Source organism: Bos indicus x Bos taurus, unplaced genomic scaffold, assembly GCF_003369695.1.
Source record: "Bos indicus x Bos taurus breed Angus x Brahman F1 hybrid unplaced genomic scaffold, Bos_hybrid_MaternalHap_v2.0 tig00003610_arrow_arrow_obj, whole genome shotgun sequence".
Taxonomy (NCBI): Eukaryota; Metazoa; Chordata; class Mammalia; order Artiodactyla; family Bovidae; genus Bos; species Bos indicus x Bos taurus.
The window spans coordinates 1,063-15,724 of NW_020867716.1; the positions used below are offsets into that span (position 1 = coordinate 1,063).

The window sequence follows — 14,662 nt, forward strand, 5'->3', positions numbered from 1 at the left end:
CCCTTGTGAATAACCTCATAGGATTGCCTGCCGTCCACGCTGAGACCTGAGTGTCACCAGGCCATCAAGGAACTGCATTCTCCCCCTGCCTGTTTCTTGAGTCCTGTTCGCTTAAGAGATGGCAGTGTCTCATGAGCATGGCGCATTTATCCAGAGTCAGGGCTTCCATGTAAAATTGGGTTCAGTTCCCGATAGACTTGAGCTGCCCTGAATGTTGCTGACAAGACGTGGTCCTCTCGTGCCCAGGTGCAGACCCGAAAGGAGCAGGACTGCGAGCGCACGCAGCAAGCCAGCATGCTGGCCGACGTGGCCCAGGCTTTTGAGAGTGATGAGAGCGTGTCTGACGACGAGGGCGACAGGGTCACCCTCTTCAGCTCAGCCACTCAGCTGTCGCCCAGCAGGCAGGCCAATGCCAAGACTCTGACCGTGATGATGCAGGAGCAGCTGGACATCATCAATGAAGAGATCCGGTGGGTGATCCTGAACTCAGCACCAGAAACTCGGTTTCTCTGAGGAGCTGTCTTCTCCTAGGGATGTCTGAGTGTTCCATAGTAAGAAACCTGACCTCAGGTCTGCTTCAGGAATTTTCAGTTTTGAGATGGCCCTTGATTACAGAGCTCGGTCAGCTGGGGCGTTCTGTCTATGGTGTGGTTTCCGCACTCTGTGGGGGCGGCAGGAGGCGTTGTGGGGTATCCCCCTCAGCTCTGAGCACCAAGGTGGGTGAGGTGCCGAGGTGGTGTCCCCTGCGGCCCGTGGACCCTCCTGTGTCCCTCAGAGCCCCCCATGTTCTGGTGAGAAGCCACCTGGTGAAAGCTGGGGTTTTGGGGTTGGCAAATTCCCACTCAGATCTGCATTTTCCTTTTTAACTTAATACAGTGTGAAGATTGGCTTGTTGTAAGACAGTGGTCCAAGGACATGTGTTTGAGTTTTTCTCATCTCATCAGTATATTTAAGATGTTTTCTTTAGACACCGTCTTGGCAGTTATAACAATTTTCAAAACAGGATAGAATCAAAAGGCCTGCCTCGTGGTGAGCAGGGGGCCTTGGGTCTGGGTGCAGCCAGGTGGCTGGGAGCCCCGAGGCCTGCCTGGTGCCACACCCACACATCTATGCCCGTGTCCCGAGTCCACATTCAGAGTGGCCGCAGGCCGGTGACCCTGCACAGGACCAGGCAGAGGTGCTGCTCAGACTGTTCTTGCCACGTCAGCCCAGGCCGAGGTGCCCGTTCCTGTAGGCCGAGCGGGATGCTCCGGGGGAAAGGCAGGGGGTGTACGGGACAACCAGCAAACGCAGGTGGTGTCACCTGCCCATTTGACGCCAAGACAGACAGCTTTGTGGGCCGTGTTTGAGCACAGATGAGCTCAGAAAGATGGTCTTTCCGTGTCCCTGCAGGAAGTATGGAATGGTTATAGATTAATATTTTATTTTTACAGCAAGTTTTCAGGTAAAAGTGATTTTTCCTTATGCGACAAGTTGACTTGATGTAAATGGTCAATTCTGTCCATCAACTTGTTATCAACAGTGAAAAACTTTCCAGATGTATGAGTAGAAGTGAAGCTGGAGAGTTTACTTTCTGTAAGAATCTTGTATTTTAATCTGAAAATCATTTTATTTGCATAATCGTGTATTTAAACTGCTATATAAAAACATCCACCACACATTAGGGGAGAAGAGCAGAAACTGTGAATTCTAGGTTAATGCAGCACATTGACATGAATCCAGAAACTCACACAAAGCTGGTGGAGAACTTCATAAAGTGATGCATTTGTATATATACAACCTTAAAAAAAAAAAAAAAAAAAGATCAACTCAGCACTTCATCTGGTCTGGAGACTTGTGTTTAGAAACTGCAGCTTGTTTGTGAATTGCTGTTTTGATTATACAGAGTTCCTGATTCCCAGTGGAAAAGACTTGAGGCACTGACGTGCATGTCTGCCCTGAGAGCAGGGGAGGTAAGGGTTGTAAACTTGAGGTATCTCTTCACAGGAAAGAGAATTGCCACCAGGGCCCCTTCAGAATGTTAGAGTAAATAAGTGAAATCAAGCATGAATGATCAGGGCCAGTTTGGAAGACTCAATGCTAAGTTATTCTAAGTTTGAGAATATTCAAAAGAGGAAACTTAGAACCTTTTGGCTGAGATGTTCATTGAGCAACTGTTTCTGGAATTTGCTAATCATGACACAGAATGCCAGCCCAAATTTATTGTCCAGACAGGTCCCTCTGCTGACAAAGGCAGGTGATGTATTTTATTCTATTTTAGGTTGATCGAAGAAGAGAAGGAGAACACGGAGCAGCGGGCCGAGGAGACTGAGAGCAGGGAGGGCAGGGGGAGCTTAGGCAGCCTCCGTCGTTTTAAATCAGTGAGCTCCCTCAACCTGCTTTCCACCTCCTCGCATGCTGACTCCTGCCCGCCCCTGCCCAAGCCCAGAAGGAGGCAGCACAGCCTGGCGCAGGAGGGAGACCAGCTGGGCATCATGACTCTGGTATGTGTCTGCCTCCTCCCTGCCGCATCCCTCCCCCAGCACGCTGTTTTTTGTTTGTTTTTTGTTTTTTCTCTTTATACCCAGAAGAAAATCAGGTACATTTGCTACGCTCAGAGGTCTAAAAGTTTTTAAACTGCCTAGTCTTTAATCATTCCACAATGGCACAGTGACAATTTAGTCTTGATATTTGGACCACCAACTTAGCACGTCATCATGAACTCAGCCAGAGCCTGCCTCTGTAACGTTGCACCTGGCCTGTGCTGGGCACAGCAGCTGCAGGGAAGTTTCTGTTCTCAGGGAGCAGACAGCTTCATGAAAGTAACCATAGGGAGCTCTCATGGCATGGGAAAGCCGTACAGCACATTCTCCATTGGGGATGCCTGGCTACAGGGTGCAGGGCATGCGGTGGGAACAAAACCAAGAATCTACACTGGTCTGCTTGTTGATGGACCTGGCCATGCGCTCAGTCCAGCTCTGTGTATGAAACCAGGTTAAAAGCCCAGGGCCCCAGGGCCCCAGGGAAGATGTCGGGCTGCCTCACTTTTCCGAGTCTAAAACTGGGATGACGACCTAGGGCTTTTGGTGACAGAGTGTGCGGCTCTAAAGCACATGTTCCAGCTTTCTTGCGTGTTTAGCTTAGGTGTTGTGAGTGTATTGCTGTTTACCCCGTGAAATCATGTGTACAAGATTCTGCTTTGTAACTGGACTTGTATTGTCTCTTTTTTCTGTTACCACCCATTTCATGTTAGCTGCATTGTTAGTCAGCTTGTAATTAAATTAACCGTGAATCATTTTAGCGGCCTGTGAAGTGGTAACTAGTCCACTTTGTGGTCTTTTGACACTGTTTTTATAATTTGCATCATTGGCTAATTAGTTGATATTTAAAATTCTTTGATGATTTCTCTGCGGATTCATGCTTGATTTCTTTCCAAATATTTGGAAAAGAACAATTCTGTATGTTTTCCTTGCTGTTGGAGTTCTCTGACAGTGTGTCTGCTTTCATCACTGGTTTTGATTCCCTCCCTCATCCTGTTGTCTGCTTATTCGTCATGAATCCAGATCCCCCACCAGCCCCCGAGGCTGTAGTTTACCCATCCATCTCTCCTCCCCCGTCCCCTCACTTGCTCTGGTCATAGCCGTGCTGTGGTCCACAGCGTGTGTCCCCTTAGTTGGGTTTGTGCTTTGTCTTCATGTCTCATTAAATGGTGTTTTTCCCCCATAGCAGTAAGTTGAATTGGTGTATCACTATGCAGTTACAGGAGAAGGCAATGGCAACCCACTCCAGTACTCTTGCCTGGAAAATCCCATGGACGGAGGAACCTGGTATGCTGAAGTCCATGGTGTCCCACAGAGTCGGACACGACTGAAGCAACTTAGCAGCAGCAGCACACAGTTATAAGCATAATATATGTAGATGGATCCTAAACTACATATCATGTGTAATTCATAAATGAGATTGTGCTTACATAAAGAAATGATCCTCTTAAGTGTAGAATTAATGGACTTTTAGATATGCAGATGACATCACCCTTAAGGCAGAAAGTGAGAGGAACTAGAAAGCCTCTTGATGAAAGTGAAAGAGGAGAGTGAAAAAGTTGGCTTAAAGCTCGACACGCAGAAAACTAAGATCATGGTATCTGGTCCCATCACTTCATAGGAAATAGATGGGGAAACAGTGTCAGACTTTATTTTTGGGGCTCCAAAATCACTGCAGATGGTGACTGCAGCCATGAAATTAAAAGGCGCTTACTCCTTGGAAGAAAAGTTACGACCAACATAGATAGCGTATTCAAAAGCAGAGACATTACTTTGCCACCAAAGGTCCATCTAGTCAAGGCTATGGTTTTTCCAGTTGTCATGTATGGATATGAAAGTTGGACTGTGAAGAAAGCTGAGCATCACAGAATTGATGCTTTTGAGCTGTGGTGTTGGAGAAGACTCTTGAGAGTGAGTCCCTTGGACTGCAAGGAGATGCAACCAGTCCATTCTAAAGGAGATCAGTCCTGGGTGTTCATTGGAAGGACTGATGCTAAAGCTGAAACTCCAGCACTTTGGCCACCTCAAGTGAAGAGTTGACGCATTGGAAAAGACTCTCAGGCTGGGAGGAATTGGGGGAAGGAGGAGAAGGGGACGACAGAGGATGAATGGCTGGATGGCATCACCAACTCAGTGGACATGAGTTTGGGTGAACTCCAAGAGTTGGTGATGGACAGAGGGTCCTGGCATGCTGCGATTCATGGGGTCACAAAGAGTCGGACACAACTGAGCAACTGAACTGAACTGACACAATATCCTTTCTATGTTGGTGCTTGTATTTAAGACTGTAAATCTCATCAGCTTTTGCACAGTTAATGTCTCTATTAGACTCGTTAAAAAAGTATCTTCTATTGTTAATAAAATGTAAAAACTGCACCTGCTATTATGCTAGCTTTCATTCTTACATATTTTCACAGGGAACTTGCTTTAATGAATTTATTGTGAGAAGTTTTAAATCAAATTCTGTGTCAGGATTTTACATTAATGTCCAATAGGTGGTTAGATTTGTTCAGTGTTAAAATAGATATTATGGTAACTTCCTCATCAGTTAAATAAATAATTTAAAGTATAACATGTTTTTGATTAAGAGAAACTAACTTTTAGAGAGATTTGGCTGAGAATAGACACCTGTTAAGGCCCTTTGTTGTACAGAATGCTATGCTTTAATAAATCATGATGTTGTAATAGAATGGTATCTTCCTGAGTAATAATTTATAGTGTTTCTCTAAGTAAATCTTGAATAGCTTATTTAACTTCTGTGGTCAAAAAAAAAATGTTCTGTTTCCAGTCACATGTTCTCTAAATCTTCATGTCACTTACATGTTTGCCATCATTTTTGCTTTACTGTATTTGCCTCTACGGATTCTTGAAGTTTTAGCTTCAAAGTCGCAATGAATCTGGTTTCTCTTCATTTCTTTGCATGCATCTATCAGCCTAGTGATTTAAGGAAGCAGCATCGAAAGGTAAACTATTTAGTAATTTAGCAGGCCTTTGTTTCTCTGTGAAGTATTGAAGAGTCCTTATCGTTTAACGTGAATGAACACTGTGTAGTTATGTCCTGGTGAATAATTGACGTTTTAATGGAAGTGATGAAACTCACCCACCACTTAAAATGTGCTGATGGTTCTGTTGGAAATAGGTCATTCGTTGGGACAATTGTAACAATTTGCCTTTCTCCCACTTGTTTGCCTTCTGATCATCTCATGCTTGTTTATAATAGACATAGTATTATTTATTATTTCTAAAAATTTCTGTACTTATGTTTTTGGCCATGCTGCACAGCTTATGGGATCTTAGTTCCCCAAGCAGGGATCAGACCAGTGTGCCGGCAGTGAAAGTGCCAAGTCTTAACCTTTGGACCACCATGGAATTTCTGCTTAGTGTTTTCATGTAAGAAATGACTGAATCAGAGCCATAGATGTTAGATTTGCGGGAAGCCAATTTAATGATGGTGGGTAGCAGCGTGCAGGAGACTCTGTGTGCCGGGCACGTGCTTTCCGAGTCTGTCATCTCATCCCCAGGTGAGGTCCAGGCTGCTGCTATCCCCATTCAGCAGACATAGACACTGAGGCTTAGCGAGGCCGGGCACCCTGCCCAGGCTCTCACACCCAGCAGCGTGGTGCGGACTGGTCTGATCAGAGCCTGGACACTTAACCATGGTGCTGTCCAGCCCGCTTTCCTCTAGAGGCTCTCGTGTCCATCACGGCATCCCTGATGGAGGGAGCATCAGGAGGGAGCTCTCTGCCTCTCCCCTCGGGTCACTTGGATGAGCCCCTGTTGTTGGAGTCCAGTGCCCCAAGGGCTGGCCTTCCTTGTCCCTCTCCTGCTCCCAGCCCGCTGACCGAGCACTCCTGGGCCTTCCCGCAGGACTGGGGTGGCGGTACTCCAGTTCAGGCAACTCAGTGCCCGGGAGCCCTTCTGCTGAGCACAGCAGAGCAGCGCTGTCCCCCTGGGTTTGGTCACCTGGGTGTGCCGCTCGCCTGCTCTGTGGCCTGCTTTGCCCTCCTGTTCAGCGAGGACAAGGCACTGCCCTTCCTAGCCACATGTGGCACCAGTGGGGCAGCTCCCATCCTGGGGGAGGGCAGCCAGGCCCAGACCCAGAGGCCTTCCTCAGGAGGAGGCCCAGGAGAAGGGGCTGGCCTGGGCCCTGACTCTGAGGCAGGTGTTTGTCTCCACTGAGTCCATAGTCAACCCAGGTGTGTCACTTCCCTGCTCTGTTCGTTGTTGTTTTCTGATTTTTATAAATGCTTATTTTTACTTGACTTTGAGATTGATCCCTGTTCAGTTCCATGTGGAAAATTTCTAGCCTTTGTAGCCTTCTGTTGTCTGAGGGTTCTTGTTAGAGCTCAGGGGAGGGAGCCCAGTTTATCCAGCTGCTCTTAAATGAGTTCAGCTGTATTTTGCACTAAGTTCCCTTGCTGTCACCAAGCTCCTGTGGGGCTGCACGGGATCAGTATTCCTTACAGAATCCCACCAAAAAGGCACAGGTTAGTTGGTCAAAACAACACACTCATTGTTTATAACAATACATGCCATGCATGTTTCCTAAAACCTCCCCTGGTTTAACCACACACCGAAATGTATCAGTGAGACCTGTTTGGACCCTGCAGGGTTAATCTGTTCCCACACTGTCTTTCCTTTCCTCACACCCAGGACCAGCAGAAACGCTGGGTGTCCAAGAGAGATCATCTTCTTCTTCTTTTTTTTAATTAGTTTATTTTTTAATTGAAAGGTAATTGCTTTACAGAATTTTCTTTTCTGTCAAACCTCAACAGGAATCAGCCATAGGTACCCATATATCTCCTCCTTTTTGAACCTCCCACCGCTCTAGGGTGATACAAGATCATCTCTTAGTGAAGACCTGGGGGCGCCTTATGGAATCCACTGTGAGCGAATGACACTTGAACTGCGTGTAAGTACTTCAGTGGGTAGTCCCCAGTCTGTATGTTACCGAGAAATACGATCCAGGCACATGGTGTTCACGTGGAGGGGTTAGGTACCTTTTCTGTGTTTCTCTTGTTGTCATGGGTTCCAGTAACCTGCATCATCACTCCAAATGATCTTGGATGGTGGCACAAGCTGTGTCTTTTTCTCCTTCAAACAGAAAGGTCTGGACGGCTTTGCTGAGAGGTTTTGTACTCTAGCTGTGGTGCTTCTGAGTAGCATCTGGCGATGAGCACAGTCCTTTCATCAGGGCAGTTCATGCTGTGCAGGATTCACGGTGCCAGCATCGCTCTGCTGTCCTGCCCCGCAGGGCCATCTGGTCGCTGGATTCCAGGGAGGGCTGAGGCCGGCTGCAGGGAGGCTCCTGTCCGGGGTCTCTGCACTCAGTCAGATGCTCTCGGTGCCCCATAGCCCCCCTTTTTTTGAACAAGACAGTCCTTTACGATGGCATTAAGCTATAACAAGGGTTTTTTTGTACTTGGGGGAAAGCATAGCTAATAGATCTTCAAATAAGTTTCTGGTTATAATGTAAAGCCTGTGTGATTGCCTTTTTCAGAACAGTCTATTGTTAGCCAATTTGACACTTACCTCACTCCCTCAGCTGCCAGCTATACAGGAAGAGGTAGGAGATGACAAGACCGCCATCAAATGTGAAACCTCGACCCTCGCCTGGCCACGGTCCCTTCGGCTGGGCCGCCTGCGCACGGGGGCGCTGCGCACAGCCACCCATGAGGACCTCAGGGACGCCCACAAGTAAGCGACCTGTGTGTGCGTCGTCAGTTTCAGGAGCCCTGCGCCTCTTGTCTTGAAAGAGTTGCAAGGATGATTTTAAAGGAATACCACTGAGTTCGGTGCCTGTGTTTAGTGGTGAACTTCAGGTGCTGGGGAAGAAGAGCTCAGTGACCTCAGTGATTTTAGAAAACGTCCATCTCTACAGATTGACTCCTGTGGGAGCTTTCTTCCTGCTCTTGGTAGAGGTCTGCCCGGCCTGGGGCACGTTCCTGACAGTGACGGCCCCGTGCCTCTCGGGTTCGCTCTTGAGGGTCCCTCCCTTTTCTGCAGGGGTCTCCTCTCAGGAGACTCTGTCCCCTCCTGTGACTGACACTGTCCTCGTTCAGAACACTACTTGCTGAGCTCCCATCCTGAGCCAGGCAGCACTCAATGGGGGGCATGTGTGTTCACCTGACCAGCAGCCCTGCACGGTGACCGTCGCTCTCCTGCCACGGCCGGGCACGGTTACCCTGTGGGAGGCGGGGGACCTACCCAGAGCAGGGGAGCTCGTCTTCTCCTGGAGCATCATCACCTGCCGAGCAGCGACCCTAAGGGAGGGTCAGAGCGCCCTCTGCACCAGCTGGCCTGGAGTCAAGCCCTCCTCGCGGGAGAGCTCGAGGCAGAGAATCTCAGCTTCCCGGTGCAGTTGTCTGACGCTGGGAGCCTGCATTGCTCGTGTGGAGTGTGGTCGGTGAAGGAGACTCCAACTGTCAGCTGCGAGGTTGAGGCGCGGGTGCTGCTGGGTGCCCGTTTCTATCAGTAGCTCTTGTGGAGGGGTGTGTGTTTGCACAAGGGTGCCAGTTAAAGGTCGTTTTCTCTCCCCGAAGCTCCACAGGCTCTCAGGACAGCCCCGGGAATAACCCCAGCAGCAGCACCAGCAGCCAGGGCTCGCTGCACAAAGCCCCAAAGAAGAAGGGCATCAAGTCCTCCATCAGCCGCTTGTTTCGCAAGAAGGAAAAGGGCCGGCCTGAACACCCCAGCAAGGAGGCGTTAGGACCAGGTGGGTGCTTCACCGTTCAGAGGGAGGAGGGCCTGCAGGCATCTCCCTTCTGTGTCTCCCCTGTTGTCCCCACGAGGCTCCTGTCAATCATCCTGGGGGTCCTCCTGGGAGCAGGAGTGGAGGAGGCGTCTGTCTTCTCAATGGGTCTGAGATGATCGGCTGAGTTAATGAGTGGATGGTTGGATGGATGGATTGATTAGTGAGTGGTGGATGGATGAACAGATGGCTGGCTGGATGGGTGGATGAACGGAGCATGGAAGGAATAAAGCAGATGATTGTACTCCAGTGCTAGAAACATATTCTACGAAATTGATTGAGTAGGAGCTGGGCGATGATTGTTTCATCCTAACAGTGACATGTGTTTGGAAACGGCCTAAGTGCTCCTCAGTGAGGGGTAAGGTACAATCTGTGGACACCCCACAAGGAACAGCCCGCCCTCCTTCCTGCCACCTTCCCCATCCCCAGGAGCTCATCAGGGGTTCTACCCCATGCCCCCCACCCCACCCGACAGCCACACAGGTCCTCCTGGGGTCCCCTCATCACACAGGGTTATCATCAGGCCCCCATATGACTCAGCTTCCTCTCCTTGAGGACAGCGTATGTTCCTGCCTCTTCAGCCACAAATTTGTTGAGTCTCGTTTGTGCTGGGTGTGGGATTTACAGGGGTAAGTAAAGCAGATGTGGTCTGGAGCACAGTTAAGTGACAAGAGAGAAAAAGGAGCAGATTATTAAATGCTATCCCTATTAGTAGTAAATACAATGCTGAGATGGATGGTGCATTGATTACGTACCAGATGCTGTGTGTGCCCCTTACCAAGCAGGTGCTGCCCCCTCCCGATTTACAGAGGAGGACACAGTGACAGTCACGTGGGTAGGGAGCGGTTAGGGCAGGTTCACACCCACCCAGTGGGACCAGACACTTTGCCGAGCCCTAGCCACCTCTCTCGTGGATGAAACAGGAATGAGATGGCTCTATGGCATGATGATTCAATGGACATGAGTTGGAGCAAACTCCAGGAGATAGTGAAGGACAGGAAAGCCTGGAGTGCTGCAATCCAAGGAGTGACAAGAGTCGGACACAACTGAGCGACTGAACTAAAACCTGAGTGTGTGCTAACCTGTTTCAGTCGTGTCTGACTCTGCGACCCCAGGAACTGTAGCCCACTAGCTCCTCTGTCCATGGGATTCTCCAGGCAAGAAGACTGGAGTGGGTTGCCATGCTCTCTTCCAGGGCATCTTCTCAACCCAGGGATCGAACCCACATCTCTCATTATCTATTGCATTGGCAGGCAGGATCTTTACCCCTAGCGCCACCTGGAAAGCCCCAGTGAATGCTGACAACTAGAAATGCAGAAAATAAGGGCTGCTCCTACGTTAAACTGGAAGAGCAGCAAGCACAGGTTGTAAAGAGGAAAACACACGATGAGCGACAACAGCACCAACAGAAACAAGGGATGCGTTCACCCACAGAAAGAAAATACCTGTGCCGTTCGGAAGAGGAGCCCGTCACCCTTGGAGGGACAGCTGGAACCAGAATGAAAACCGAGGCCATGGTCAGCAGTGCCCACCACACGGCCTGGGTGGCGTGGTGTCACTCACCAGGCTTCCTGTATCCCCAGAGCAGCTGGCAGTAACATCTCTGAGTGCCAGGCCGGGCAGCGTCCCCGAGTGAGCTAAGGCATCACTGCTCTCCTTCCAGTGCTGCTCCGGGGCCCTCTGTAGGCGGCCACCCTCATCCCCTGCCCTGCCACTTGCTGGGGCCCGGCTGTCCCCCTGGGATCCTTTCAGCCCTTGAGCTTGGGTGTTCCCAGCCCTCTGCCACACCGGACTGGGACGCAACTCAGGACTTGGGCTTGAGATATCAAGGAGACCGTGAATCTGGAAGGACACCACCCTGGGGCCTGTGAGAGAGCAGAAGAGCAAAGCCCCGACGGGGAGGAAACAGAGCTGGGGGAACGTGCCCACAGCCTCCACTGCCTCCTGCACAAGTGCCTTTGCTTTGTCTCTCCTTGGCCTGAAACAAACCCCAGCTGCTGCTGCTCCGCAGGTGATTCCTAAAGATGCACCTCCTGCCAGAGCTATTGTCCTGCTGCTCTGGAGCTGCCTGAGTGTGCTCAGGAGTATCAGACAAGTAGGGCTGCCACACCTCATACTGGAGGTGGGGGGCCTGATACTGGGGAAGGGTCGGAGGTGGGGGGAGGGTTTGAGGGTAGGGGAGGGCCTGATGCTGGCCTAGGGCCGTGACGCTGGACTGGGGTCTGATGCTGGACTAGGGTCTGATGCTGGGGGAGGACTTGATGCTGGACTAGGGTGCATCATTTGGATCCCCGTCAAGGTTGCCCTCGGACACCCCACCCTGTGACCGATGGCGAGCCTCGACACCTGAACTTTGTTCCCACCCTTGGCCCGCTGCCCACACCTCAGCAGCAGAGGGGCCCTGTCCCCGCAGATGCTGAAGTGATGGAGCCTCTTGTCTCCGGAGCCAAGGGCATGAACACACTGTCGGTCGTCCTCTAGGGACACCTATGCTTCCGCCTTCTGGCCTTTCCATTGCATCCGTCCGTTTCTCTTAACAGAATGTCCGTGTGATGACACGGGCTCCCATTACCAGCTCTGGTCTGTTCTCAGTGAGAGTACAGCTTACCCTCGGCACTCTTTATTGGCCCTGGGAAATTTTGCTTCAGTACTTTATTGAAAGAAAGCAATAAATAATACTGTGATAAAAATAGTTCAAAAGTAGACTGTACATACTTTGTCACATATTCGGGAAGTTCACAAAAGATTAATAGGAAAATAGAATGATAACAATGAATTGTACAAGTAAATTAAAGGCGGAACCCACATGTAAAGAAACATGCTGTCTCTGTCTACCAAGATACCAGCTGCATAATAAATATCACACTGTGACCTGAACGCATCTCTTGCTGGCTTTTTTAATGTGCCGCTGAAAAAGTAAAAATTACATTTGCTACTTATACAATCCAGAATGGCTATGTCATCACAGTCTAAAAATGTATGCCTAGGTCCATTCTTTAAACATGTTTACAATCATGTAAAAAGATGATTTACATAAAAATAAGGGCTTTGTCAGAGCTACACTACCCTGTCTGTCTGGGAAGTGGCACCTTCACTGTCCAGCTCGATGGCTCTGCAGCGGGTGCAGGGCATCGCGATTGGTCCTCAAAGAGTCTCACCGGAGAGGAGGGATCCGGGTCCACAGAGACTGGGTTACAGGAGAGATTTTCAGTCTTCTTCTAGGCATCCTTTCAGCCCAAATTTCATTAGAAGCTCACATTTAACACCCAGTACTTTTAAATCACTTCACGCTGTGGACAAAAAGCATTTCTTGCTAGAAAAAGTACAGTTTAGGCCAGTCGTTAACATCCAACAACAACCGGTTGAAATTAAGTTTGCTTATTTCAGAGTGATTGTTGGAGAGCTTGGTTATATTCTGGAAGGATAATAAAGCACACCGTGTCATGATGATTTTATAATCGCAGGAAAACCCCTTCTCTCATGGTTTAACATTGAAAAATTAAACAAGAATAATTACAATAAATGCATCATTTACAAAAGCCCTGTGTTTGTTCATAGGATTTATACAGACAAGCACTACAGTACATTCATTTGAAAGACTGAAATCAGGTATCAGAACATGAATTGATCTGAAAGGATATTCATAGCCTGAATATACAAGAAAAAGGAAGGAATTATATAAATGAAGTCATAAGTTTCCATAAATATCAGAAACATTAAATTCTAAAATATTTTCTCTATGGTATTCATGAATTTTTCACTAATTAAAAACCCTGTAATATCTTCGGGTCCATGTAACAAGTATGAACAGAGTAAAGATTACATCGAGTTCAAAATGTAGTCTTTGTTGTATACTGGCTGCTGTATAAACATCTGGAGAATTCGTGCAGGTAAACTGGAAACACACACACAGAAGAGTCAGTCCTGGGTTGGCAGCTGGTGCCCCAGCCCCTGCCCCTCCTGACACCCCCACCCCCCACCCCCTTTGGGGCTTCAGCTGCTTTGAGAATTCAGAGAAACATGGAGGGCCAAGCAGATCAAGGAGAGAACTCTGTGGCTGACTTTATTCTGACATATAGCTAAAAGCTGCTGGTAAAAAAAACTCAAAAGCCCAATCCAGCTTTCTAGCTGAGATGTGAACAGGACAGAGCAGACAGCCTCCTGCCCTCAGAGTTGCTCGAGCAGGGCTGGGCCCCAGGGCGGGACCCACCAGAGGACCACCCAGAGCAGCACCTGCAAGGGAGCGTAGCCCCTTAGCGGTGGCCGAGCCCCAGATGACGGTGCACCTCCATGTGAAACACTGGCCTCCGCACGGAGAGGCCCAGGGCAGGGCAGCCTCGTGAACCCTGACGCTCTGGGCCCTGTTCCCTCCGAGAACGTGCACGCAGGGCGTGGCCGGCAGCACTGGCGCTGTGGGAGGGATACCCATGCGTCCCTATGCGAGGGGCCTTGGCCATGCTCTGACCACTCCGGCGGCAGTGGGGCACCAAGGTCACGTTCTCTGCTGTGAGGGTTCTCCCAGGCTAACCTCCGGAGACCCACTGACCCTCCACTCCCTGGGGCGTGGGCTCCGTGCCCCCGCAGGACCAGCCGGCCTGTACTCACCCTGAAGCACATCAGGAGCAAGTCCTGACTGTAGCAGAATCCAGCCCCTGTGTTCCCACCACGCTGCCTGGTCCCATGAGCGCGGGAGGAAGGGTGCAAACACAGAGTGCGGTTAGTCGTGCAACGTCACATGGGGCACGAGGACACACAACGCACACCCGCAGCAGTGCCCACTCCTACTGAGGGTCTGAGGAAACTTCTAGAGGGTGGATGAGCCAGAGAGAGCGAGCCTGGGGGCTGCCACGTGGGGGTCCCTGCCACCCGGGGTAGGGGGAGGGCGGTCAATGGCACATTTGATGACGTAAACGCGGTCATGGGGACAGATACTCCACGTCGGCAGCTGCCAGTCTCTCCTTAGACCTACGGATTCACAGAGCTCCACATTCACAGATTCCACACAGTCTATTGTTATTCAATTTTACACTTACTTCATTCCCTCAGCTGCCAGCTTTACGAGAAAGAGGTAGGAGATGACAAGACCACCATCAAATGTGAGCCCTTGAGATCAGATGAGATCAGGCGCGTTCAGGGTGGTATGGCCGTAGAAGGAGGCGGCTGCCGCCTGGCACCCTAAGAGCCCTGCGCTGTGCCTCCCTTTCTCTCTGACCTGCGGGTCAGGCCAGCCGGCTGCACCTCACCACCGGGGTGCACGCTGTACTTGAGCCGAACGACCCACGGCCAGACTCGGGCCGGCCAATGCCGCCATGCCCCCGAACACTGCCACCCCGCGGCCAGCAAACGCCTGGCCAGGTTCGGCAGCCCGGAGGGCTTCGGGGACCCCCAGCGG

General features: G+C 50.1%; 1 protein-coding gene and 2 long non-coding RNA genes across 3 annotated transcripts; 2 read left to right on the forward strand and 1 right to left on the reverse strand.

Moving 5' to 3' along the window:
* Window positions 1–246: 246 nt before the first annotated feature.
* Window positions 247–3,808, forward strand: LOC113889142 (liprin-alpha-1-like; the record flags this gene model as incomplete). Its single annotated transcript, XM_027535959.1, has 2 exons — window positions 247–470; window positions 2,261–3,808. Coding segments are annotated over 2 exons (579 nt in total), but the record flags the coding sequence as incomplete, so codon positions are not given.
* A 4,173-nt stretch (window positions 3,809–7,981) lies between these two features.
* On the forward strand, window positions 7,982–12,147 carry LOC113889143. The gene is made up of 3 exons (XR_003510157.1): window positions 7,982–8,216; window positions 9,062–9,234; window positions 10,524–12,147. It is a non-coding gene; the product is annotated as an uncharacterized LOC113889143 (long non-coding RNA).
* On the reverse strand, window positions 11,905–14,011 carry LOC113889144. The gene is made up of 2 exons (XR_003510158.1): window positions 13,876–14,011; window positions 11,905–13,165 (listed from the first exon to the last, which is right to left on the reverse strand). It is a non-coding gene; the product is annotated as an uncharacterized LOC113889144 (long non-coding RNA).
* Window positions 14,012–14,662: the final 651 nt, after the last annotated feature.